The 27,961-nt window shown below is 48.0% G+C and overlaps 1 protein-coding gene across 1 annotated transcript in view; it reads right to left on the bottom strand.

The window, feature by feature from the left end:
* The window catches only part of LOC112255830 (papilin-like), a 79,153-nt gene that overhangs the window by 16,106 nt on the left and 35,086 nt on the right, over positions 1-27,961 (bottom strand). The window contains 8 exon segments of the mRNA XM_042325094.1: positions 4,700-4,826; positions 5,477-5,600; positions 7,944-8,116; positions 9,178-9,258; positions 9,810-9,933; positions 10,467-10,597; positions 11,248-11,350; positions 14,236-14,296. Of these exon segments, the coding sequence (XP_042181028.1) occupies positions 4,700-4,826; positions 5,477-5,600; positions 7,944-8,116; positions 9,178-9,258; positions 9,810-9,933; positions 10,467-10,597; positions 11,248-11,350; positions 14,236-14,296 (924 nt within the window).

Here is a 27,961-nt window from a genome sequence, read left to right as displayed (position 1 = left end):
GAAGACCAAACACCCAGACATACTGATAAACACTTGAAGTAGGAAGTTTACATACAGGTTGGAGTCATTAAAACTCTTTCTGAAGACCAAACACCCAGACATACTGATAAACACTTGAAGTAGGAGGTTTACATAAGATTAAAACTCTTTCTGAAACCAAACACCCAGACATACTGATAAACACTTGAAGTAGGAAGTTTACATACAGGTTGGAGTCATTAAAACTCTTTCTGAGGACCAAACACCCAGACATACTGATAAACACTTGAAGTAGGAAATGTACATACAGGTTGGAGTCATTAAAACTCGTTTTTCAACCACTCCACAAATTTCTTGTTAACAAACTATAGTTTTGGCAAGTTGGTTAGGACATCTACTTTGTGCATGACACAAGTAAGTTTTCCAACAATTGATTACAGACAGATTATTTCACTTATAATTCACTGTATCACAATTCCAGTGGGTCAGAAGTTTACATACACTAAGTTGACTCTGCCTTTAAACAGCTTGGAAAATTCCAGAAAATGATGTCATAGCTGTAGAAGCTTCTGATAGGCAATTGACATAATTTGAGTTAATTAGAGGTGTACCTGTGGATGTAAGGCCTACCTTCAAACGCAGTGCCTCTTTGCTTGACATCATGGGAAAATCAAAAGAAATCAGAGAAGACCTCAGAAAAAAAATTGTAGACCTCCACAAGTTTGGTTCATCCTTGGGAACAATTTTCAAACGCCTGAAGGTACCACGTTCATCTGTACAAACAATAGTACGCAAGTATAAACACCATGAGACCACGCAGCCATCATACTGCTCAGGAAGGAGACGCTTTCTGTCTCCTAGAGATGAACGTACTTTGGTGCAAAAAGTGCAAATCAATCCCAGAACAACAACAAAGGACCTTGTGAAGATGTTGGAGGAAACAGGTACAAAGTATCTATATCCACAGTAAAACAAGTCCTATATTGACATAACCTAAAAGGCTGCTCAGCAAGGAAAAAGCCACTGCTCCAAAACCGCCATAAAAAGCCAGTCTACAGTTTGCAACTGCACATGGGGACAAAGATCGTAATTTTTGGAGAAATGTCCTCTGGTCTGATGAAACAGTTTGGCCATAATGACCATAGTTATGTTTGGAGGAAAAGGGGGAGCTTGCAAGCCGAAGAACACCATCCCAACCGTGAAGCATGAGGGTGACAGCATCATGTTGTGGGGGTGCTTTGCTGCAGGAGGGACTGGTGCACTTAACAAAATAGACAGCATCATGAGGAGGAAAATTATGTGGATATATTGAAGCAACATCTCAAGACATCAGTCAGGAAGTTAAACCTTGGTCGCAAATGGGTCTTCCAAATGGACAATGACCCCAAGCATACTTCCAAAGTTGAGGCAAAATGGCTTAAGGACAACAAAGTCAAGGTATTGGAGTGGCCATCACAAAGTCAATCCTATAGAAAATCTGGCGGCAGAACTGAAAAAGCGAGTGCGAGCAAGGAGGCCTACAAACCTGACTCAGTTACACCAGCTCTGTCAGGAGGAATGGGCCATAATTCACCTAACTTATTGTGGGAAGCTTTTGGAAGTCTACCCGAAACGTTTGACCCAAGTTAAACAATTGAAAGGCAATGCTACCAAATACTAATTGAGTGTATGTAAACTTCTGACCCACTGGGAATGTGATGAAAGAACTAAAAGCTGAAATAAATCATTCTCTCTACTATTATTCTGACATTTCACATTCTTAAAATAAAGTGGTGATCCTAACTGACCTAAGACAGGGAACCTTTACTAGGATTAAATGTCAGGAATTGTGAAAAACGGAGTTTAAATGTATTTGGCTAAAGTGTATGTAAACGTCTGACTTCAACTGTATAGACCAGACCATGGGAAGGAGATGGAAGGAGAAAGAGGAGGAGTAGAAATAGTTTGCATCTCTGAGCTGGTTGCAGGAGGAGGAGGAGGAGGAGAGGTGAATGAGGAGGGAGGAGAAGGAGGAGGAGAGAGAGTTTGAATCTCTGAGCTGGCTGCAGGAGGAGGAGGAGAGAGTTTGGATCTCTGAGCTGGATAGTTGCCCCTCACCCAACATGGAGGACAGGCTTCAACACTGAACACAGACTTGAGACAGACACTCAGACTGAACTCAAACACAGGGAGGACTGCTGCACTGTAGCTGTGTGTTAGAGGTGTACAGGCTTTCTTTGACCTTTTACCAGCAGGTTTCTATAATGCCCAGGTCAGCATCACATTCCTATAGTGGATGATGTGTCTATAATGCCCAGGTCAGCATTACATTCCTATAGTGGATGATGTGTCTATAATGCCCAGGTCAGCATCACATTCCTATAGTGGATGATGTGTTTATAATGTCCAGGTTAGCATTACATTCCTATAGTGGATGATGTGTTTATAATGCCCAGGTCAGCATCACATTCCTATAGTGGATGATGTGTCTATAATGCCCAGGTCAGCATTACATTCCTATAGTGGATGATGTGTCTATAATGCCCAGGTCAGCATCACATTCCTATAGTGGATGATGTGTCTATAATGCCCAGGTCAGCATTACATTCCTATAGTGGATGATGTGTCTATAATGCCCAGGTCAGCATTACATTCCTATAGTGGATGATGTGTTTATAATGCCCAGGTCAGCATTACATTCCTATAGTGGATGATGTGTTTATAATGTCCAGGTTAGCATTACATTCCTATAGTGGATGATGTGTTTATAATGCCCAGGTCAGCATTACATTCCTATAGTGGATGATGTGTTTATAATGCCCAGGTCAGCATTACATTCCTATAGTGGATGATGTGTTTATAATGTCCAGGTTAGCATTACATTCCTATAGTGGATGATGTGTTTATAATGCCCAGGTCAGCATTACATTCCTATAGTGGATGATGTGTTTATAATGCCCAGGTCAGCATTACATTCCTATAGTGGATGATGTGTTTATAATGTCCAGGTTAGCATTACATTCCTATAGTGGATGATGTGTTTATAATGTCCAGGTTAGCATTACATGCCTATAGTGGATGATGTGTCTATAATGTTCAGGTTAGCATTACATGCCTATAGTGAATGATGTGTCTATAATGTCCAGGTTAGCATTACATGCCTATAGTGGATGATGTGTCTATAATGTCCAGGTTAGCATTACATGCCTATAGTGGATGCTGTAGTAAATGAAATATATTGAATCTTTGGCCTACTTGACCTAGTGTATATGAAGACATGATCTCATATACGCTCTAACAGTAAACCTCTCTGGATAAGAGTGTCTTCTAAATGACTAACTGTGTAAATATACATCTCCTGTGTTTGAGCTCCGGGGATCAGCGGGGCCACCGTAGGCCCTGGGTTACCTGTACACATATGTTCTGGGGCTTTCAGGGGGCGTCCACGCATTTGGCTGATACAGGTACGCCATCCTTTATGAACAGGGACAACAACAACAACATCACCCACAACAGTGAGACCTGGGGTGTATTCATTAGTGCACATCGTAGCATACCGCAGCAAAACGTTTCGTAACGGGAAAAAAATAAGTTTTTCAACAAAAACAAGAGTTTATTTTGGACAAACCCTGTTTCGTTACGTTTGCTTCTGTTTGCTTCAATTCAGTTTCTAGTGAATACACCCCAGACAGCTAGGAGCCCAGCCAGACAGCTAGCAGCCCAGCCAGACAGCTAGGAGCCCAGCCAGATAGCTAGGAGCCCAGCCAGACAGCTAGGAGCCCAGCCAGACAGCTAGAGCCCAGCCAGACAGCTAGGAGCCCAGCCAGACAGCTAGGAGCCCAGCCAGACAGCTAGGAGCCCAGCCAGACAGCTAGGAGCCCAGCCAGACAGCTAGGAGCCCAGCCAGACAGCTAGGAGTCCTGACAGACAGCTAGGAGTCCAGACAGACAGCTAGGAGCCCAGCCAGACAGCTAGGAGCCCAGCCAGATAGCTAGGAGCCCAGCCAGACAGCTAGGAGCCCAGCCAGACAGCTAGGAGCCCAGCCAGACAGCTAGGAGCCCAGCCAGACAGCTAGGAGCCCAGCCAGACAGCTAGGAGTCCAGACAGACAGCTAGGAGTCCAGACAGACAACTAGGAGCCCAGCCAGACAGCTAGGAGCCCAGCCAGACAGCTAGGAGTCCAGACAGACAGCTAGGAGTCCAGACAGACAACTAGGAGCCCAGCCAGACAGCTAGGAGCCCAGGCAGACAGCTAGGAGTCCAGACAGACAGCTAGGAGCCCAGCCAGACAGCTAGGAGTGCAAACAGACAGCTAGGAGTCCAGACAGACTGCTAGGAGTCCAGACAGACAGCTAGGAGCCCAGACAGACAGCTAGGAGTCCAGACAGACAGCTAGGAGTCCAGACAGACAGCTAGGAGTCCAGACACAGCTAGTAGCCCAGACAGAGCTCCTGCATGGACTCACACACTACTGAACCCAGATCAGTCATAACAAGGGGTATCATTGTACTCCTCCAAAAGCCTTTTCACACCACATTGTCCTTAGCCCTCCGGCTAAGACTGGCTCTGGGCTAGCTTATCCCGTAATCACACACACATTTGTTAACTCTGGACTACGTTTTACAGCTTTTGAGGCACTGACTGTAAATAACTAACACCATTTACTTGAAAAGTCTGTTGTTGATTTCCCAAAAGGAGTTACTGTGATACGTAGCCCCCCCACTAGTGCCCGGCTGACTCACCGACGGGTCTGAGGGCACGTCTGAGGGTTGCAGGTGCGGTTGGTGAGGGGGCGTGGCAGGGCGGTGCACAGGTAGTCTGGGTAGGCCTCATTATCGATGGCACAGAACACCAGACGGGACTGGTAGCCTAGTGGAGGGAGGAAGAGGGAGGAAGAGGGAGGAAGAGGGAACAGAAGGAGGAATCAGTCAAGGAAGAAGAAGAAGAAGAAGGACCAAGTCAAGATATGTCAGAAACATGTAAACAAAAAGACTCCAGTGACATTAGATTAAAGTAAGGTGACAGATTAAAGTAAAGTGACAGATTAAAGTAAGGTGACAGATTAAAGTAAGGTGACAGATTAAAGTAAAGTGACATTAGATTAAAGTAAGGTGACATTAGATTAAAGTAAGGTGACAGATTAAAGTAAAGTGACATTAGATTAAATAAGGTGACATTAGATTAAAGTAAATTGACATTAGATTAAAGTAAAGTGACATTAGATTAAATAAGGTGACATTAGATTAAATAAGGTGACATTAGATTAAATAAAGTGACATTAGATTCAAATAAGGTGACATTAGAATAAATAAGGTGACATTAGATTAAAATAAGGTGACATTAGATTATAGTAAAGAGGGACTAGGGTTGCAAAATTAGAGTCAATTTCCTGCTTGGAAGATTCCGGAATTCCTGCTTATTCCCTTTCTGATTCCGGGATTCTTTCGAATGTAATTTCTGTAAAACCTGGGAATTTGGGGAAAGTAACCAAAATATTGCAAACCCAGAAGGACACGTACCTGATCCACACTCTCTGCTGCAGGTAGACCAGGAGCCGAAGCTCCAGTAGTATCCCTCTCTGGACCGACCGTTAGGGAGGTAGTACTCGTACTCTACTCCCTGGTTATGCTCCTGGATGATCAACTGAAGGGGAAGAGAAAGAGAGAAATACATCAAAACCTCTACCAGACTACAACAGACCTGGGATCAGACTACAACAGACCTGGGATCAGACTACAACAGACCTGGGACCAGACTACAACAGACCTGGGATCAGACTACAACAGACCTGGGATCAGACTACAACAGACCTGGGATCAGACTACAACAGACCTGGGATCAGACTACAACAGACCTGGGATCAGACTACAACAGACCTGGGATCAGACTACAACAGACCTGGGATCAGACTACAACAGACCTGGGATCAGACTACAACAGACCTGGGATCAGACTACAACAGACCTGGGATCAGACTACAACAGACCTGGGATCAGACTACAACAGACCTGGGATCAGACTACAACAGACCTGGGATCAGACTACAACAGACCTGGGATCAGACTAGACCTGGGATCAGACTACAACAGACCTGGGATCAGACTACAACAGACCTGGGATCAGACTACAACAGACCTGGGATCAGACTACAACAGACCTGGGACCAGACTACAACAGACCTGGGATCAGACTACAACAGACCTGGGACCAGACTACAACAGACCTGGGATCAGACTACAACAGACCTGGGATCAGACTACAACAGACCTGGGATCAGACTACAACAGACCTGGGATCAGACTACAACAGACCTGGGATCAGACTACAACAGACCTGGGATCAGACTACAACAGACCTGGGATCAGACTACAACAGACCTGGGATCAGACTACAACAGACCTGGGACCAGACTACAACAGACCTGGGATCAGACTACAACAGACCTGGGATCAGACTACAACAGACCTGGGATCAGACTACAACAGACCTGGGATCAGACTACAACAGACCTGGGATCAGACTACAACAGACCTGGGATCAGACTACAACAGACCTGGGATCAGACTACAACAGACCTGGGACCAGACTACAACAGACCTGGGATCAGACTACAACAGACCTGGGACCAGACTACAACAGACCTGGGATCAGACTACAACAGACCTGGGACCAGACTACAACAGACCTGGGATCAGACTACAACAGACCTGGGATCAGACTACAACAGACCTGGGATCAGACTACAACAGACCTGGGATCAGACTACAACATACCTGGGATCAGACTACAACAGACCTGGGATCAGACTACAACAGACCTGGGTCGGTTTGATGAAAGACGACTCTTACTGCCACTGATTTGATAGTTATTTAGTGGCTATTTATGAAGGTTTAACTCGCAATGATGGTGATCGTATTTAATTGCTTTACCTACTTTAACTGAATGCCCTGGTTTTGATTCACTCTGGCTAAGTGCGTCTGCGAAAAAAACTAAGGGGCGATTTCCCAAACACAGATTAAGTCTTGTCCTGGACTAAAGCATTTTTTTATGGAGATCTGTGTTCCGGGAAACTGCCCGTATATGACTCAAATGTCAAATTAAAAGGTACTTTAAAACACGTGACATAAACACCAATGTTTCAGGTCTATAACAGCCGAGGAGGTAGTTGTGTGACTCTGACCTCTTTTTTTGTTGTTGTGATATTTATTTTTCCATAATAATTTCATAATAGTCATTAGAGACAGAAGGACTAGAGTTCAGAGTCACAGATAATTACAGACAGAAGGACTAGAGTTCAGAGTCACAGATAATTACAGACAGAAGGACTAGAGTTCAGAGTCACAGATAATTACAGACAGAAGGACTAGAGTTCAGAGTCACAGATCATTAGAGACAGAAGGACTAGAGTTCAGAGTCACAGATCATTACAGACAGAAGGACTAGAGTTCAGAGTCACAGATCATTACAGACAGAAGGACTAGAGTTCAGAGTCACAGATAATTACAGACAGAAGGACTAGAGTTCAGAGTCACAGATCATTAGAGACAGAAGGACTAGAGTTCAGAGTCACAGATCATTAGAGACAGAAGGACTAGAGTTCAGAGTCACAGATCATTACAGACTGAAGGACTAGAGTTCAGAGTCACAGATAATTACAGACAGAAGGACTAGAGTTCAGAGTCACAGATAATTACAGACAGAAGGACTAGAGTTCAGAGTCACAGATAATTACAGACAGAAGGACTAGAGTTCAGAGTCACAGATCATTAGAGACAGAAGGACTAGAGTTCAGAGTCACAGATCATTACAGACAGAAGGACTAGAGTTCAGAGTCACAGATCATTACAGACAGAAGGACTAGAGTTCAGAGTCACAGATCATTACAGACAGAAGGACTAGAGTTCAGAGTCACAGGTCATTAGAGACAGAAGGACTATAACCTAATCCCACCCCTCCCAAGGACCTAAAGGATCAACTGACTCTGACCTCTATAACCAGTGGCTCGGTGGTGGGTCCACGACCGATGATGGTCTCAGGAGTCATCTCTCCCTCAGCCCCTCTCTGGTAGTATAGCATGGTGCCTGCTACTGGAGTAGCCCTGGAGAACTCAATCACCCAGTGGCCGTTCAGGTAGTACTCACCACGCAGGTTCTTAACAGCTGGTGAAACAGACACAGACAGACGGAGACAGACAGACAGAGACAAAGACAGGCAGACACAGAGACAGGCAGAGACAAAGACAGGCAGACACAGGCAGAGACAAACAACAACAGGTAGAGACAGAGACAGGCAGAGACAAACAGAGACAGGCAGAGACAAAGACAGGCAGACACAGACAGAGACGGCAGAGACAGGCAGAGAGAGAGACAGGCAGAGATGGGCAGAGACAGGCAGAGATAGAGACAGGCAGAGAGAGAGACAGAGACAGGCAGAGAGAGAGACAGGCAGAGACACACAGAGACAGGTAGAGAGAGAGACAGGCAGAGACAGAGACAGGCAGAGAGAGAGACAGGCAGAGACAGAGACAGGCAGAGAGAGAGACAGGCAGAGACAGAGACAGGCAGAGAGAGAGACAGGCAGAGACAGAGACAGGCAGAGAGAGAGACAGGCAGAGACAAACAGAGACAGGTAGAGACAGAGACAGGCAGAGACAAAGACATTATACCACCATAGAACACAGCTTTTCTGGTACAACTGTCCTATTGCCATCTCATGTCCTGTCATCTCTAGCCCAGTCATCCAAGGAATTAAAGACTCGCCCGGGCAGTTAGGGACTCGCCCGGGCAGTTAGGGACTCGCCTGGACAGTTAGGGACTCGGCCTGGACAGTTAGGGACTCGCCTGGGTAGTTAGGGACTCGCCTGGGCAGATAGGGACTCGCCTGGGCAGTTAGGGACTCGCCTGGGCAGTTAGGGACTCGGCCGGGCAGTTAGGGACTCGCCCGGGCAGTTAGGGACTCGCCCGGGCAGTTAGGGACTCACCCGGGCAGTTAGGGACTCACCCGGGCAGTTAGGGACTCACCCGGGCATTTAGGGACTCGCCTGGGCAGTTAGCGACTCACCCGGGCAGTTAGGGACTTACCCGGGCAGTTAGGGACTCGCCTGGGCAGTTAGGTACTCACCCGGGCAGTTAGGAACTCACACGGGCAGTTAGGGACTCGCCTGGGCTGTTAGGGACTCACCCGGGCAGTTAGGGACTCACCCAGGCAGTTAGGGACTCACCCAGGTAATTACGAGTGGCAACAGTCTCTCTGATGTGGATGGAGGTGGCTCCCACAGGAATGATAAACACCTGGTTATAGCCTGGGAGGGAAGAGAACAGGAGAGATAAAACACCTGGTTATAGCCTGGGAGGGAGGAGAATAGGAGAGATAAAACACCTGGTTATAGCCTGGGAGGGAGGAGAATAGGAGAGATAAAACACCTGGTTATAGCCTGGGAGGGAAGAGAACAGGAGAGATAAAACACCTGGTTATAGCCTGGGAGGGAGGAGAACAGGAGAGATAAAACACCTGGTTATAGCCTGGGAGGGAGGAGAATAGGAGAGATAAAACACCTGGTTATAGCCTGGGAGGGAAGAGAACAGGAGACATAAAACACCTGGTTATAGCCTGGGAGGGAAGAGAATAGGAGAGATAAAACACCTGGTTATAGCCTGGGAGGGAAGAGAGCAGGAGAGATAAAACACCTGGTTATAGCCTGGGAGGGAGGAGAACAGGAGACATAAAACACATCAGTGGACATGAAGAGTCGATACCATGGAGAGATGCTATGTTAACACACTGATGTACAGAGAGTGGGCTGTAACGGGAGCTCTATCCACGGATCCTGGTGAAGAGGTAAGAGAACTGTACCTTTGGGCAGGTTGGTCATGCTGAAGGTGCTCCTGACGGGGTAGCAGGACTGTCCGTTGCCCCCACACTGCAGACATGGGTCCTCCTGCTGGGGGGATTCCAGCATGTTGTCACAGCCCAGACGCTACAGGGGGAGGGGGATAGGGAGGGAGATGGGGGCATGGATTAGAGCAGGCCTCTCCGACCCTGTTCCTGGAGAGATACCCTCCTGTAGGTTTAAACCAGGCCTCATCAACATGTTGAGGTCAGAGTGAAATTGATGAATTGAGTGAAAGTGTTGATAAATTCCATCCAACCCCCCCCTTGATAATCACAATGCCCTTCTGTTATTAAGCCTCAAATGTAATCCTACCTCTCTCACACACACACACACACACACACACACGAACACACACACACACACACAAACACACACACACTAACACACACACACACACACACACGAACACACACACACACACACAAACACACAAACACACAAACACACACGAACACACATGAACACACACACACACACGAACACACACATACGAACACACACACACACAAACAAAAACGCTCACACACACACACAAACACACACACACACACACGCACACACACACACGAACACACACACACACACAAGCACACACACACACACGCACACACACCTACCTTACAGACTCCATCAACACAGACATCCTTCCTCCCGGGGTGGCAGGGCGTGCCGTCGGCCACAGCTGTCCTGTGGCGGTAGAAGAAGTTCTCTCCTCTGGGCATACAGTTCAGCTCACACAGGTTGTCGGCTGGTGGGAAACACAAACACACCTTTAGTTCACCCTTCTTCACCTGTAATTTGCATAACATTACCAGTAATATATTCCAGTGGTCTGCTGAACATTGCTGTTATTATTATATAGTCTTTACCAAACGTTATACAGTCTTAACCAAACGTTATACAGTCTTTACCAAACTGTTATACAGTCTTTACCAAACGTTATACAGTCTTTACCAAACGTTATACAGTCGTTACCAAACGTTATACAGTCTTTACCAAACGTTATACAGTCGTTACCAAACGTTATACAGTTATTACCAAACGTTATACAGTCTTTACCAAACGTTATACAGTCTTTACCAAACGTTATTACCAAACGTTATACAGTCTTAACCAAACGTTATACAGTCTTTACCAAACGTTATACAGTCGTTACCAAACGTTATACAGTCGTTAACCAAACGTTATACAGTCTTTACCAAACGCTTAGTCTTTACCAAACGTTATACAGTCTTAACCAAACGTTATACAGTCGTTATTCTTAACCAAACGTTACTCAGTCTTAACCAAACGTATGGGAAACGTTATACAGTCTTAACCCGTTATACAGTCTTTTTCTGACTCACCTCCATAGTATGGGAGCTGTATAGCCCCGGCCCTCAGGCCCTTCTGACTCACCTCCATAGTATGGGAGCCATTTGTATCGTTTTCCCTGGAAGTCAGATCCATCAAACTGAGAACACTGCTCCTCTCTGAAGTCCCGAGATCCCTCTGGGCAGTCCTGGGTGATACACAGGGAGAGGTAATGGGGTAAGGGGTAATTAGAGGGGTAATTAGAAGTCAGGGCATAGGCCAACAGAGAGTATATTACTGTATAACATCCTGTTGGCTCTTTCCTGTCAGTGATATGAACTGAACATAAAATAAATGGTTTATTCCCAAAGATTAACAACTGAGTCGTTCTGCCAATTCGGTGCCTTTGAAGAAGTGTAACCTGGTCACCTAATTTGAATATTTTGTCATAAAGAGGACATGTTCAACTTAATGTAAAAAAAAGTTTTCCCATCTCAAGAGGTTAAACAAAAAAAGTGTTATAGTAAGTAACTAATTAGTGACAAATAAAATAACAGAGTTGACCGTAACAGAGTTGACCGTAACAGGGTTGACCGTAACAGGGTTGACCGTAACAGGGGTTGACAGTAACAGGGTTGACCGTAACAGGGTTGACAGTAACAGGGTTGACAGTAACAGGGTTGGTTGACTGTAACAGGGTTGACCGTAACAGGGTTGACCGTAACAGGGTTGACAGTAACAGGGTTGCCCGTAACAGGATTGACCGTAACAGGGTTGACCGTAACAGGGTTGACAGTAACAGGGTTGACAATAACAGGGTTGACCGTAACAGGGTTGACAGTAACAGGGTTGACAGTAACAGGGTTGACAGTAACATGGTTGACCGTAACAGGATTGACAGTAACAGGGTTGACCCTAACAGGGTTGACAGTAACAGGGTTGACAGTGACAGGGTTGACCGTAACAGGGTTGACAGTAACAGGGTCGACAGTAACAGGGTTGACAGAGGGATGTGTCAAAATGCAGAATGTTGAACTTTAGCAGGTCTTTATTCATATATTTTTTTTAATAGATTTATTGAATTCTCTGTTACACCAACAGTAATAGACAGAGAGAGCTACACCAACAGTAATAGACAGAGAGAGCTACACCAACAGTAATAGACTGAGAGAGTTACACCAACAGTAATAGACTGAGAGAGTTACACCAACAGTAATAGACTGAGAGAGTTACACCAACAGTAATATACTGAGAGAGAGCTACACCAACAGTAATAGACTGAGAGAGAGCTACACCAACAGTAATAGACTGAGAGAGTTACACCAACAGTAATATACTGAGAGAGAGCTACACCAACAGTAATAGACTGAGAGAGAGCTACACCAACAGTAATAGACTGAGAGAGTTACACCAACAGTAATATACTGAGAGAGAGCTACACCAACAGTAATAGACTGAGAGAGTAATAGACTGACACCAACAGTAATAGACTGAGAGAGAGCTACACCAACAGTAATAGACTGACACACCAACAGTAATAGACTGAGAGAGAGCTACACCAACAGTAATAGACTGAGAGAGAGCTACACCAACAGTAATAGACTGACCACACCAACAGTAATAGACTGAGAGAGAGTTACACCAACAGTAATAGACTGAGAGAGAGCTACACCAACAGTAATAGACTGAGAGAGAGCTACACCAACAGTAATAGACTGAGAGAGAGCTACACCAACAGTAATAGAACACCAACAGTAATAGACTGAGAGAGAGTTACACCAACAGTAATAGACTGAGAGAGAGCTACACCAACAGTAATAGACTGAGAGAGAGCTACACCAACAGTAATAGACTGAGAGAGAGCTACACCAACAGTAATAGACTGAGAGAGTTATACCAACAGTAATATACTGAGAGAGAGCTACACCAACAGTAATAGACTGAGAGAGAGTTACACCAACAGTAATAGACTGACCACCAACAGTAATAGACTGAGAGAGAGCTACACCAACAGTAATAGACTGAGAGAGAGCTACACCAACAGTAATAGACTGAGAGAGAGCTACACCAACAGTAATAGACTGAGAGAGAGTTAAACCAACAGTAATAGACTGTAATATACTGAGAGAGTTAATATACACCAACAGTAATAGACTGAGAGAGAGTAATAGACTACACACCAACAGTAATAGACTGAGAGAGAGCTACACCAACAGTAATAGACTGAGAGAGAGCTACACCAACAGTAATAGACTGAGAGAGAGCTACACCAACAGTAATAGACTGAGAGAGAGTCACACCAACAGTAATAGACTGAGAGAGAGTTACACCAACAGTAATAGACAGAGAGAGAACTACACCAACAGTAATAGACAGAGAGAGAGAGAGCTACACCAACAGTAATAGACTGAGAGAGAGCTACACCAACAGTAATAGACTGAGATAGAGTTACACCAACAGTAATAGACTGAGAGAGAGTTACACCAACAGTAATAGACTGAGAGAGAGCTACACCAACAGTAATAGACTGAGAGAGAGCTACACCAACAGTAATAGACTGAGAGAGAGCTACACCAACAGTAATAGACTGAGAGAGAGCTACACCAACAGTAATAGACTGAGAGAGAGCTACACCAACAGTAATAGACTGAGAGAGAGCTACACCAACAGTAATAGACTGAGAGAGAGTTACACCAACAGTAATAGACTGAGAGAGAGCTACACCAACAGTAATAGACTGAGAGAGAGTTACACCAACAGTAATAGACTGAGAGAGAGCTACACCAACAGTAATAGACAGAGAGAGAGAGAGCTACACCAACAGTAATAGACTGAGAGAGAGAGAGCTACACCAACAGTAATAGACTGAGAGAGAGCTACACCAACAGTAATAGACTGAGAGAGAGCTACACCAACAGTAATAGACTGAGAGAGAGCTACACCAACAGTAATAGACTGAGAGAGAGCTACACCAACAGTAATAGACTGAGAGAGAGTTACACCAACAGTAATAGACTGAGAGAGAATTCCACCAAGATGAATAGTCTGTGAGAGAACGTTTTTGGGGATTTGGGGAATTAGCATGTTGTTTACCTGGATATTACAGGAGCTGTAGGACTTGTCTGGTCCCACACAGTTATTCCCTCCGTCAGTCCTGTAACACGGATTAAAGGAGACATCAGAGGTTATTCATGGTTTAAAGAAAGGATAAAGATTAGAGCTAATTCATCAGTTATCTGGTCCCAGATCTGTTCTGTCTTGCCAATACACGTTCGGCATGACAACATCCTGGAAGTTGGCAAAACAGCATAAACAGACCTGGGACCGGGCTACAATCAGTGGGCTCAGAGCTCCAAGGCTGAACTTTCCCCTAGGTACAGACCTAGGATCAGCTTCATCAACCCTAACCTTAAGCTAAAATGACCCTGGATCAGCATTTGGGGGCAAGTTCGCCCACTTAACCGGGAGAGAGAGATTACAGAGATAATTACACGATGAAGCCTTTCACCTACATCAGTACACAGGCAGGCTGCAGGCAGTGAAAGTTCACGCCAAATGACACTCTATTCCCTACGTAGTGCACTACTTTCAATCACAGCTCTATGGGTCCTGGTCAAAAGTAGTGCCCTATAAAAGGAATAGGGTACCATTTGGTACACAGTCCCTACAAGAGCGTTTGGCTTCCTGCAGTATGTACAGCAGAGGAGGCTGGTGGGAGGAGCTATAGGAGGACGGGCTAGTTGTAAAACCTGGAATGGAATAAATGGAACTTGTGTCAAACGAAACGGAAACCACACGTTTGACTCCGTTCCGTTAATTCCGTTCCAGCCATTACATTGAGCCTGTCCTCCTATAGCTCTTCCCACCAGCCTCCGCTGATGTACAGGAGGTGTAGGGTGAAGTTGCCCCTCCGCGCTGATCCTGGGTCAGGTCCTCTTCCAGTCTCCTTTTCACCTTTTTGAATTTAAAAAATATTTATTCGTATTTAAGTTTTAACAATAACTATTGCACAGAAACATAAGATGTAGTTTATACACCCCCCACCCAACATCCTACCCCCTTAATGCCTCTGAACAGACCTAACTAATTAAGTGGGTAATTGGGTATTGGTCTGCAACTATATGACGGGACCCTACAAATTCATACAAATCCATTCATTTTCACCTCATTCATCACTTGATTTACTTAACAAAAGGCACATCTCAGTAGGTGGACCAGGTATAACATGACATGGCACAAGTGGGGGGCTCCTTTATTGTTCACGCAAGCATTGTGATGACATCACATCTGACCATCAGTCCAACTCCTTCAATGTCCAATCTCCTTGAATGTCCCATCTCCTTCAATGTCCAATCTCTTTGAATGTCCCATCTCCTTGAATGTCCAACCTCCTTGAATGTCCCATCTCCTTGAATGTCCCATCTCCTTGAATGTCCCATCTCCTTCAATGTCCAATCTCCTTCAATGTCCAATCTTCTTGAATGTCCCATCTCCTTCAATGTCCAATCTTCTTCAATGTCCAATCTTCTTGAATGTCCAACCTCCTTGAATGTCCAACCTCCTTGAATGTCCAACCTCCTTGAATGTTCCATCTCCTTGAATGTCCCATCTCCTTCAATGTCCAATCTCCTTGAATGTCCAACCTCCTTGAATATCCCATCTCCTTCAATGTCCAATCTCCTTGAAAGTCCCATCTCCTTCAATGTCCAATCTCCTTGAATGTCCAATCTCCTTGAATGTCCAACCTCCTTGAATGTCCAATCTCCTTGAATGACCCATCTCCTTGAATGTCCAATCTCCTTACAATGTCCCATCTCCTTGAATGTCCAATCTCCTTGAATGTCCAACCTCCTTGAATGTCCAATCTCCTTGAATGTCCCATCTCCTTCAATGTCCAATCTGCTTGAATGTCCAACCTCCTTGAATGTCCAATCTCCTTGAATGTCCCATCTCCTTGAATGTCCCATCTCCTTCAATGTCCAATCTGCTTGAATGTCCAACCTCCTTAAATGTCCAATCTCCTTGAATGTCCCATCTCCTTACAATGTCCCATCTCCTTACAATGTCCCATCTCCTTCAATGTCCCATCTCCTTCAATGTCCAATCTCCTTGAATGTCCAATCTCCTTGAATGTCCAATCTCCTTGAAGTGTGCAGTTGTCTAATGTGATGTTAAAAACATATTTGTTTACCCTTTAGTGTGTGTACTTGACTCTATTTATACTTGAGGAAAAAGTTCAAAAATCACTGGATGACATCTGGAGGATAGGTGGGGTTAGGGGGAAGGGAAGCTAATCCTAGATCTGCACCAAAGGGAAATTCCCTGTAGCCCACACAAGTTGGTGCTGGTATTCAGAGGGTGGTGTTGGTAAGAGCTGCTATTCAGAGGGTGGTGTTGGTAAGAGCTGCTATTCAAAGGGTGGTGTTGGTAAGAGCTGCTATTCAGAGGGTGGTGTTGGTAAGAGCTGCTATTCAAAGGGTGGTGTTGGTAAGAGCTGCTATTCAGAGGGTGGTGTTGGTAAGAGCTGGTAGTCATAGGGTGGTGTTGGTAAGAGCTGCTATTCAGAGGGTGGTGTTGGTAAGAGCTGCTATTCAAAGGGTGGTGTTGGTAAGAGCTGCTATTCAGAGGGTGGTGTTGGTAAGAGCTGCTATTCAAAGGGTGGTGTTGGTAAGAGCTGCTATTCAGAGGGTGGTGTTGGTAAGAGCTGGTAGTCATAGGGTGGTGTTGGTAAGAGCTGCTATTCAGAGGGTGGTGTTGGTAAGAGCTGCTATTCAGAGGGTGGTGTTGGTAAGAGCTGCTATTCAAAGGGTGGTGTTGGTAAGAGCTGCTATTCAGAGGGTGGTGTTGGTAAGAGCTGCTATTCAGAGGGTGGTGTTGGTAAGAGCTGCTATTCAGAGGGTGGTGTTGGTAAGAGCTGCTATTCAGAGGGTGGTGTTGGTAAGAGCTGCTATTCAGAGGGTGGTGTTGGTAAGAGCTGGTAGTCATAGGGTGGTGTTGGTAAGAGCTGGTAGTCATAGGGTGTCCCATGTTTTAAGAGCTGCTATTCAGAGGGTGGTGTTGGTAAGAGCTGCTATTCAGAGGGTGGTGTTGGTAAGAGCTGCTATTCAGAGGGTGGTGTTGGTAAGAGCTGCTATTCAGAGGGTGGTGTTGGTAAGAGCTGGTAGTCATAGGGTGGTGTTGGTAAGAGCTGGTAGTCATAGGGTGGTGTTGGTAAGAGCTGCTATTCAAAGGGTGGTGTTGGTAAGAGCTGGTAGTCATAGGGTGGTGTTGGTAAGAGCTGCTATTCAAAGGGTGGTGTTGGTAAGAGCTGGTAGTCATAGGGTGGTGTTGGTAAGAGCTGCTATTCAGAGGGTGGTGTTGGTAAGAGCTGGTAGTCATAGGGTGGTGTTGGTAAGAGCTGCTATTCAGAGGGTGGTGTTGGTAAGAGCTGGTAGTCATAGGGTGGTGTTGGTAAGAGCTGCTATTCAGAGGGTGGTGTTGGTAAGAGCTGGTAGTCATAGGGTGGTGTTGGTAAGAGCTGCTATTCAGAGGGTGGTGTTGGTAAGAGCTGCTATTCAGAGGGTGGTGTTGGTAAGAGCTGCTATTCAGAGGGTGGTGTTGGTAAGAGCTGCTATTCAGAGGGTGGTGTTGGTAAGAGCTGCTATTCAGAGGGTGGTGTTGGTAAGAGCTGGTAGTCATAGGGTGGTGTTGGTAAGAGCTGCTATTCAGAGGGTGGTGTTGGTAAGAGCTGGTAGTCATAGGGTGGTGTTGGTAAGAGCTTTCCCTCCAGACCTGTGTTCTATCAATAACAAGGTGTTTAGCCAGGCTTGTTATGCCTGAGACTAAATACCAGACATGTCCCATCTTTATGATTCCACAAGTAAGAGCCTGAAGCTGGAACGCGTAAGAGAGGGGAGGGAAAGGGGGGGATACCCAGTCAGTTGTACAACTGAATGCATTCAACTGAAATGTGTCTTGCGCATTTATCCCTCTGAATCAGAGAGGTGCGGGGGGCTGCCTTAATCGACATCCACGTCGTCGGTGCCCAGGGAAACAGTGGGTTAACTGACTTGCTCAGGGGCAGAACAACAGATGTTTACATTGTCAGCTCGGGGATTCAATCCAGCAACCTTTCGGTTACTGGCCCAATGCTCTAACCACTAGGCTAGTGTTATGCCTCCATGATGAGTTCATTCCTGAAGCTGAGGGAGGGTAAGGCTGGTCAACAGTAGAGCTCAATGATCCCTGGTCAACAGTAGAGCTCAATGATCCCTGGTCAACAGTAGAGCTCAATGATCCCTGGTCAACAGTAGAGCTCTATGATCCCTGGTCAAAAGTAGAGCCCTATGGGCCCTGGTCAACAGTAGAACTCTATGATCCCTGGTCAACAGTAGAGCTCTATGGGCCCTGGTCAACAGTAGAGCTCTATGGGCCCTGGTCAACAGTAGAGCCCTATGATCCCTGGCCAACAGTAGAGCCCTATGATCCCTGGTCAACAGTAGAGCCCTATGATTCCTGGTCAACAGTAGAGCCCTATGATCCCTGGTCACAGTAGAGCCCTATGATCCCTGGCCAACAGTAGAGCCCTATGATCCCTGGTCAACAGTAGAGCCCTATGATCCCTGGTCGACAGTAGAGCCCTATGATCCCTGGCCAACAGTAGAGCCCTATGATCCCTGGTCAACAGTAGAACTCTATGATCCCTGGCCAACAGTAGAGCTCTATGATCCCTGGTCAAAAGTAGAGCCCTATGGGCCCTGGTCTAAAGTAGAGCCCTATGGGCCCTAGTCTAAAGTAGGGCACTAAACAGGGAATATGGAGCCATTTGGGACGTATCCTAAGTGTTATTCACTTCACCCAGGCTCAAACTACACTCCTCCTCCTCCCTTTCTGTTTGAGCAACATGGTAACTGTTGGCAACATGGTAACTGTCGGCAACACGGTAACTGTCGGCAACACGGTAACTGTTGGCAACATGGTAACTGTCGGCAACATGGTAACTGTCGGCAACATGGTAACTGTCGGCAACACGGTAACTGTCGGCAACATGGTAACTGTCGGCAACACGGTAACTGTCGGCAACACGGTAACTGTCGGCAACACGGTAACTGTCGGCAACATGGTAACTGGTATCTGTGAAGGGAACATTAACGCATACTGTAATAGGGTGCAGGTGGAGTTCAAGTCAAAAGAGTGATGTGGTCTAATAATTGAAGATAGGTACTGGACAGGCTGACTAATGTTCCTGGCGAGACACAACACAACAGACCAGGTGGACGGTAGCCTCAGGAAGTAGCAATGCACCAGCTGGGGGAGGCAGGTAGCACAGAGGCTGGGTGCACCAGTTGGGGGGAGGCAGGTAGCACGGAGGCTGGGTGCACCAGTTGGGGGAGGCAGGTAGCATGGAGGCTGGGTGCACCAGCTGGGTGGAGGCAGGTAGCACGGAGGCTGGACTGGGTGTACCAGTTGGGGGAGGGCAGGTAGCACGGAGGCTGGACTGGGTGTACCAGTTGGGGGAGGCAGGTAGCACGGAGGCTGGACTGGTTGTATCAGCTGGGATAGGCAGGTAGCACGGAGGCTGGGTGCACCAGTTGGGGAGACAGGTAGCACGGAGGCTGGGTGCTCCAGTTGGGGGAGGCAGGTAGCATGGAGGCTGGGTGTACCAGCTGGTGGAGGCAGGTAGCACGGAGGCTGGGTGTACCAGCTGGGGGAGGCAGGTAGCATGGAGGCTGGGTGCACCAGCTGGTGGAGGCAGGTAGCATGGAGGCTGGACTGGGTGTACCAGTTGGGGGAGGCAGGTAGCACGGAAGTTGGGTGCACAAGTTGGGGGAGGCAGGTAGCATGGAGTCTGGGTGTACCAGCTGGTGGAGGCAGGTAGCATGGAGGCTGGGTGTACCAGCTGGGGAGGCAGGTAGCACGGAGGCTGGGTGCACCAGCTGGGGAGGCAGGTAGCATGGAGGTTGGACTGGGTGTACCAGCTGGGGGGAGGTAGGTAGCACAGAGGCTGGGTGTACCAGCTGGGGGAGGCAGGTAGCACGGAGGCTGGGTGTACCAGCTGGGTGGAGGCAGGTAGCACGGAGGCTGGGTGTACCAGCTGGGTGGAGGCAGGTAGCATGGAGGCTGGGTGTACCAGCTGGGTGGAGGCAGGTAGCATGGAGGCTGGACTGGGTGTACCAGCTGGGTGGAGGCAGGTAGCATGGAGGCTGGGTGTACCAGCTGGGTGGAGGCAGGTAGCATGGAGGCTGGGTGTACCAGCTGGGTGGAGGCAGGTAGCATGGAGGCTGGGTGTACCAGCTGGGGGAGGCAGGTAGCATGGAGGCTGGGTGCACCAGCTGGTGGAGGCAGGTAGCATGGAGGCTGGACTGGGTGTACCAGTTGGGGGAGGCAGGTAGCACGGAAGTTGGGTGCACAAGTTGGGGGAGGCAGGTAGCATGGAGTCTGGGTGTACCAGCTGGTGGAGGCAGGTAGCATGGAGGCTGGGTGTACCAGCTGGGGAGGCAGGTAGCACGGAGGCTGGGTGCACCAGCTGGGGGAGGCAGGTAGCATGGAGGTTGGACTGGGTGTACCAGCTGGGGGAGGTAGGTAGCACAGAGGCTGGGTGTACCAGCTGGGGGAGGCAGGTAGCACGGAGGCTGGGTGTACCAGCTGGGTGGAGGCAGGTAGCACAGAGGCTGGGTGTACCAGCTGGGTGGAGGCAGGTAGCACGGAGGCTGGGTGTACCAGCTGGGTGGAGGCAGGTAGCATGGAGGCTGGACTGGGTGTACCAGCTGGGTGGATGCAGGTAGCATGGAGGCTGGGTGTACCAGCTGGGTGGAGGCAGGTAGCATGGAGGCTGGGTGTACCAGCTGGGTGGAGGCAGGTAGCATGGAGGCTGGGTGTACCAGCTGGGTGGAGGCAGGTAGCATGGAGGCTGGGTGTACCAGCTGGGGAGGCAGGTAGCACGGAGGCTGGGTGCACCAGCTGGGGGAGGCAGGTAGCATGGAGGCTGGACTGGGTGTACCAGCTGGGTGGAGGCAGGTAGCATGGAGGCTCGGTGCTCCAGCTGGGGGAGGCAGGTAGCACGGAGGCTGGACTGGTTGTACCAGCTGGGTGGAGGCAGGTAGCATGGAGGCTGGACTGGGTGTACCAGTTGGGGGAGGCAGGTAACTACTGTCAAGACATTTGTCTTATTTCTGTTCAGCCAACTGTTATTGAACTGACTGTCTGGCTGGCTAACTAACTGACTGACTGACTGTCTGGCTGGCTAACTGGCTGGCTGGCTGGCTAACTGGCTGGCTGGATGGCTGGCAAACTGACTGTCTGGCTGGCTAACTGACTGGCTGGCTGGCTGGCTAACTGACTGTCTGGCGTGTAACGGGGTAGAGCAGCATTTGGGCGTGTTGGGCAGAGAGTATTTAATGGTAGCCATGGGTGCTAGGGCGTGGATGGAGATAAAGGTACAATAAATGGATTTGACTCCGCTGTCAAGACATTTGTTTAATTTCTGTTCCAAAATGTGAAAAGAAAATACCCAATGACATCAGTGTAGCTGTGCTTCAGCACGTCTAGGAAGCCATTTCTGTTTGAATAAATTCCTCCTAACTGAGATCTAATCAGACCCAGCCTTCAGCCCAGTGCCCACAGACCCAGCCTTCAGCCCAGTGCCCTAAGACCCAGCCTTCAGCCCAGTGCCCTAAGACCCAGCCTTCAGCCCAGTGCCCTAAGACCCAGCCTTCAGCCCAGTGCCCTCAGACCCAGCCTTCAGCCCAGTGCCCTAAGACCCAGCCTTCAGCCCAGTGCCCTAATACCCAGCCTTCAGCCCAGTGCCCTAAGACCCAGCCTTCAGCCCAGTGCCCTAAGACCAGCCTTCAGCCCAGTGCCCACAGACCCAGCCTTCAGCCCAGTGCCCACCGACCCAGCCTTCGGCCCAGTGCCCACAGACCCAGCCTTCGGCCCAGTGCCCACAGACCCAGCCTTCGGCCAAGTGCCCACCGACCCAGCCTTCAGCCCAGTGCCCACCGACCCAGCCTTCGGCCCAGTGCCCACAGACCCAGCCTTCAGCCCATCGGCCCAGTGCCCACAGACCCAGCCTTCGGCCCAGTGCCCACAGACCCAGCCTTCAGCCCAGTGCCCACCGACCCAGCCTTCGGCCCAGTGCCCACAGACCCAGCCTTCGGCCCAGTGCCCACAGACCCAGCCCTGGAAAAACACTTTCAGCTTTGAGCCTGTTCCTTTACCATACCACTGCATCGTAAACCTCAAGCTGCCATCACTAAATCGTACTGAAAAAGTTGCTGCTGGCGATTTGCGAAAGCAGCATAAATATCTGATTTGTCTGTGTCTGCCGGGCAGTATAGATTACTGCTGGGAAAGGGGGATGAACTATGAAGAACAAAGTCAAAGACACTCATATACAACCAAACTCCTTAGGAAGGATTTGGGGTGTAGTGACCCCAGGGGGATGACATGTCATGTAAGACTCCTTGAGTCTGTACCTCCTCATCCAGTCAGAATGGGAGACTACACGATCATCCGGCTGTACATGGGGAGACATGTACTTTACTTTCCTCTCTTCATAATATTATCAAGTGCAAGAGGGAACAAGCAGGCTGGATTCCAACTATATGATTTATGGACAAAGCGCTTAGCTTAGCTCTATCCCTCCCCTCTCTCCATTGCTCCTCTCTCTCTCTCCTGCATAATCAACCTTCAGCACAACAAGCCACAAATATAGATTCCTTTCAACACACGCACAAGAACACACACTCAACCACCGCTATCTAAATCTGTCAAGAACAAACACTAAGCCACTGCTAGTAAAACCTGTCAAGAAGGAAAGATGCAGTATAATTGGTTCACGAGTGTTGCTGTAACACAGTAATAAGTTCCCTCTTCATCTTCTGTTGGCTTCGCAGCACGCTGAGGGTGTAGAAGGCAACACCCAGCTTAAAGATAGAGATCCTATTCAAAGTTAAACTGCCACTCCCTACAATCAAATATGGCACCGACAGAGATGGTCGCCTTGCTTCGCGTTCTTAGGAAACTATGCAGTATTTTGTTTTTTTAATGTATTATTTCTTACACTGTTACCCCAGTAAATCTTAAGTCTTATTACATAGAGCCGGGAAGAACTATTGGATATAAGAGTGATGTCAACTGACCAACATTACGATAAGGAATACGACTTTCCCAAAGCAGATCCTCTTTTCGAACCACCACCCAGGAAAAAGGATCTAATCCCCAGTAGCAGACGCAAAACAAAGGCGCCGCAGAAGGGGCAGAGGGAGTGGCCTTCTGGTCAGGCTCCGTAGACGTGCACATCGCTCTCAAGAATACTACTTGCCAATGTCCCATCTCCTGAGAACAAGGTAGACGAAATTAGAGCCAAGGGTTGCCTTCCAGAGAGGCATCAGAGATTGTAATATTCTCTGTTTCACGGAAACATGGCTCTCTCGGGATTTGTTGTCGAAATCGGTTCAGCCACCGGGCTTCTCCATTCATGGCGCTGACAGAGATAAACACCTCACTGGGAAGAGGAAGGGTGGGGGTGTATGCTTCATGATTAACAACTCATGGTGTAATCATAACAACATACGGGAACTCAAGTCGTTCTGCTCACCCGACTTAGATTTCCTTACAATCAAATGCCAGCCATTTTACCTACCAAGAGAATTCTCGTCAGTTATAGTCACAGATGTGTACATTCCCCCTCAAGCGAACACCAAGACGGCCCTCAAGGAACTTCACTGGACTCTAAACTGGAAACCATATATCTGGAGGCTGCATTTATTGTAGCTGGGGATTTTAACAAAGCAAATTTGAGAACAAGGCTACCTAAATTCTATCAGCATATTGATTGCAAGACTCGCAGGGCTAATACTCTCGATCACTGCTACTCTAACTTCTGTGACGCATACAAAGCCCTCCCCCGCCCTCCCTTCAGCAAATCCGACCACGTCGCCATCTTGCTCGTTCCGTCTTATAGGCAGAACCTCAAACAGGATGTACCAGTGACGAGAACCATTCACCACTGGTCTGATCAATCGGAATCCATGCTTCAAGATTGTTTTGATGACGCGGACTGGAATATGTTCCGGTCAGCCTCAGAGAACAACATTGACCTATACGCTGACTGACGGTGAGTGAGTTTATAAGGTATTGCATTGGAGATGTTGTACCCACTGTGACTATTGAAACCTACCCTAACCAGAAACCGTGGATGGATGGCGGCATTCGCACAAAACTGAAAATGCGATCCACCGCATTTAACCATGGAAAGAGGTCTGGAAATATAGCTAAATATAAACAGTATAGTTATTCCCTCCGCAAGGCAATCAAACAAGCGAAATGTCAGTACAGGGACAAGGTGGACACGAGACGTATGTGGCAGGGTATACAGGAAATCACGAACTACAAAAACAAAAACAGCCACGTCACAGACACCAAAGTCACGCTTCCAGACAAACTAAACACCTTCTTTGCACGTTTTGAGGATAATACAGTGCCACCGTCACGCTAACAAGGATTACGGCCCCCCTCCTCTCCTTCTCCGTGGCCATTTAAACGTGTTAACCCTCGGAAGGCTGCTGATCCAGACAGCATCCCTAGCCGTGTCCTCAGGGCATGCGCAGACCAGCTGGCTGGTGTGTTTACGGACATATTCAATCTCTCTCCCTATTCCAGTCTGTTGTCCCCACTTGCTTCAAGATGGCTACCATTTTTCCCATACCCAAGAAAACAAAGATAACTGAACTAAATTACTATCGTTACTTCTGTCATCATGAGGTGCTTTGATCATATCACCGCCACCATACCGGCCACCCTAGACCCACTTCAGTTTGCATACCGCCCCAAAAGGTCCATATAAATACTTATTTTCCACCGTAATTTGCAAATAAATTCATTAAAAATAGTTGAAGTGTACCTATGATGAAAATTACAGGCCTCTCTCATCTTTTTAAGTGGGAGAACTTGCACAATTGGTGGCTGACTCAATACGTTTTTGCCCCACTGTATGTAAGAATGCTGTTCATTGACTCTGCATTCAACACCATAGTAACCTCCAAGCTCATCATCAAGCTGGAGGCCCTGGGTCTCAACCCCGCCCTGTGAAACTGGGTCCTGGACTTTCTGATGGGCTGCCCCCAGGTGGTGAAGGTCGGAAACAACATCTCCACTTTGCTGACCCTCAACACTGGTGGCCCCACAAGGGTGTGTGCTCAGCCCTCTCCTGTACTATGTGTTCACCCGCGACTGTTTGGCCATGCACGCCTCCAACTCAATCATCAAGTTTGCAGACGACACAACAGTAGTGGGCCTGATCACCAACAACGACAAGACAGCCTACAGGGAGGAGGTGAGGGCACTAGGAGTGTGGTGGCAGGAAAACAACCTTGCACTCAATGTCAACAAAACAAAGAAGATGATTGTGGACTTCAGGAAACAGCAGAGGGAGCACCTCGATGGGACCGCAGTGGAGAAGGTGGAACGTTTTAAGTTTCTGGGTGTACACATCACAGACAAACTGAGACAGTGTGGTGAAGAAGGTGCAACAGCACCTCTGCAACCTCAGGAGGCTGAAGAAACTTGGCTTGTCACCCAAAACCCTGACAAACTTTTACAGATGCACTGTCGGGCAGTGTCACAGCCTGGTACAGCAACTGCACCGCCCTCAACCGTCAGGCTCTCCAGAGGGCGGTGCGGTCTGCACAACGCATCACCGAGGGCAGCCTGGTACAGCAACTGCACCGCCCTCAACCGCCAGGCTCTCCAGAGGGCGGTGCGGTCTGCACAACGCATCACCGAGGGCAAACTACCTGCCCTCCATGACACATACAGCACCTGATGTCACAGGAAGGCCAAAAAGATCATCAAGGACAACAACCACCCGAGCCACTGCCTGTTCACCCCGCTACCATCCAGAAGGCGAGGTCAGTACAGGTGCAAAACTCGGACCGAGAGATTGAAAAACAGCTTCTTTCTCAAGGCCATCAGACTGTTAAACAGCCATCACTAACTCAGCAAGGTTGCTGCCTACACTGAGACCCAATCACTAACTCAGAGAGGCTGCTGCCTACACTGAGACCCAATCACTAACTCAGAGAGGCTGCTGCCTACACTGAGACCCAATCACTAACTCAGAGAGGCTGCTGCCTACACTGAGACCCAATCACTAACTCAGAGAGGCTGCTGCCTACACTGAGACCCAATCACTAACTCAGAGAGGCTGCTGCCTACACTGAGACCCAATCACTAACTCAGAGAGGCTGCTGCCTACACTGAGACCCAATCACTAACTCAGAGAGGCTGCTGCCTACACTGAGACCCAATCACTAACTCAGAGAGGCTGCTGCCTACACTGAGACCCAATCACTAACTCAGAGAGGCTGCTGCCTACACTGAGACCCAATCACTAACTCAGAGAGGCTGCTGCCTACACTGAGACCCAATCACTAACTCAGAGAGGCTGCTGCCTACACTGAGACCCAATCACTAACTCAGAGAGGCTGCTGCCTACACTGAGACCCAATCACTAACTCAGAGAGGCTGCTGCCTACACTGAGACCCAATCACTAACTCAGAGAGGCTGCTGCCTACACTGAGACCCAATCACTAACTCAGAGAGGCTGCTGCCTACACTGAGACCCAATCACTAACTCAGAGAGGCTGCTGCCTACATTGAGACCCAATCACTAACTCAGAGAGGCTGCTGCCTACACTGAGACCTAATCACTGGACACTCAAAAAGGGATCACTAGTCACTTTAAACAATACCACTTTAATAATGTTTACATATCTTACATTACTCATATCACATGTATATACTCTATACCATCTACTGCACCTTGCCCATGCTGCTCGGCCATCGCTCATCCATATACTTACATGTACATATTCTCATTCACCCCTTTAGATTTGTGTGTATTAGGTAGTTGTTGGGGGAATTGTTAGATTACTTGTTGGTTATTACTGCATGGTCGGAACTAGAAGCACAAGCATTTCGCTACACTCACATTAACATCTGCTAACCATGTGTATGTGACCAATAACATTTGATTTGATTTGACCTTGTAAAACATAGGACAGCCTAGAGTAGACAGAGAAACACAGGGGTAGCCTAGAGTGGACAGAGAGACACAGGGGTAGCCTAGAGTAGACAGAGAAACACAGGGGTAGCCTAGAGTGGACAGAGAGACACAGGGGTAGCCTAGAGTGGACAGAGAGACACAGGGGTAGCCTAGAGTAGACAGAGAAACACAGGGGTAGCCCAGAGTGGACAGAGAGACACAGGGTAGCCTAGAGAGGACAGAGAGACACAGGGGTAGCCTAGAGAGGACAGAGAGAGAAACACAGGGGTAGCCTAGAGTGACAGAAAGACACAGGGGTAGCCTAGAGTGGACAGAGAGACACAGGGGTAGCCTAGAGCCTAGACAGAGAACACAGGGGTAGCCTAGAGTGGACAGAGAGACACAGGGGTAGCCTAGAGAGGACAGAGAGACACAGGGGTAGCCTAGAGAGGACAGAGAGAGAAACACAGGTGTAGCCTAGAGTAGACAGAGAGAAACAGGGGTAGCCTAGAGAGGACAGAGAGACACAGGGGTAGCCTAGAGAGGACAGAGAGAGAAACACAGGGGTAGCCTAGAGTGGACAGAGATACACAGGGGTAGCCTAAAGAGGACAGAGAGACACAGGGGTAGCCTAGAGAGGAAAGAGAGAGAGACAGGGGTAGCCTAGAGAGGACAGAGAGAGAAACACAGGGGTAGCCTAGAGAGGACAGAGAGAGAAACACAGGGGTAGCCTAGCCACAGGGGTAGCCTAGAGACAGGGTAGCCTAGAGGACAGAGAGACACAGGGGTAGCCT

The sequence above is a fragment of the Oncorhynchus tshawytscha genome, linkage group LG08 (assembly GCF_018296145.1).
Source record: "Oncorhynchus tshawytscha isolate Ot180627B linkage group LG08, Otsh_v2.0, whole genome shotgun sequence".
In the NCBI taxonomy this organism is placed as follows: Eukaryota; Metazoa; Chordata; class Actinopteri; order Salmoniformes; family Salmonidae; genus Oncorhynchus; species Oncorhynchus tshawytscha.
The sequence above is the reverse complement of the archived record's forward strand: the minus strand, read 5'-3'. Positions and strand labels throughout refer to the sequence as shown.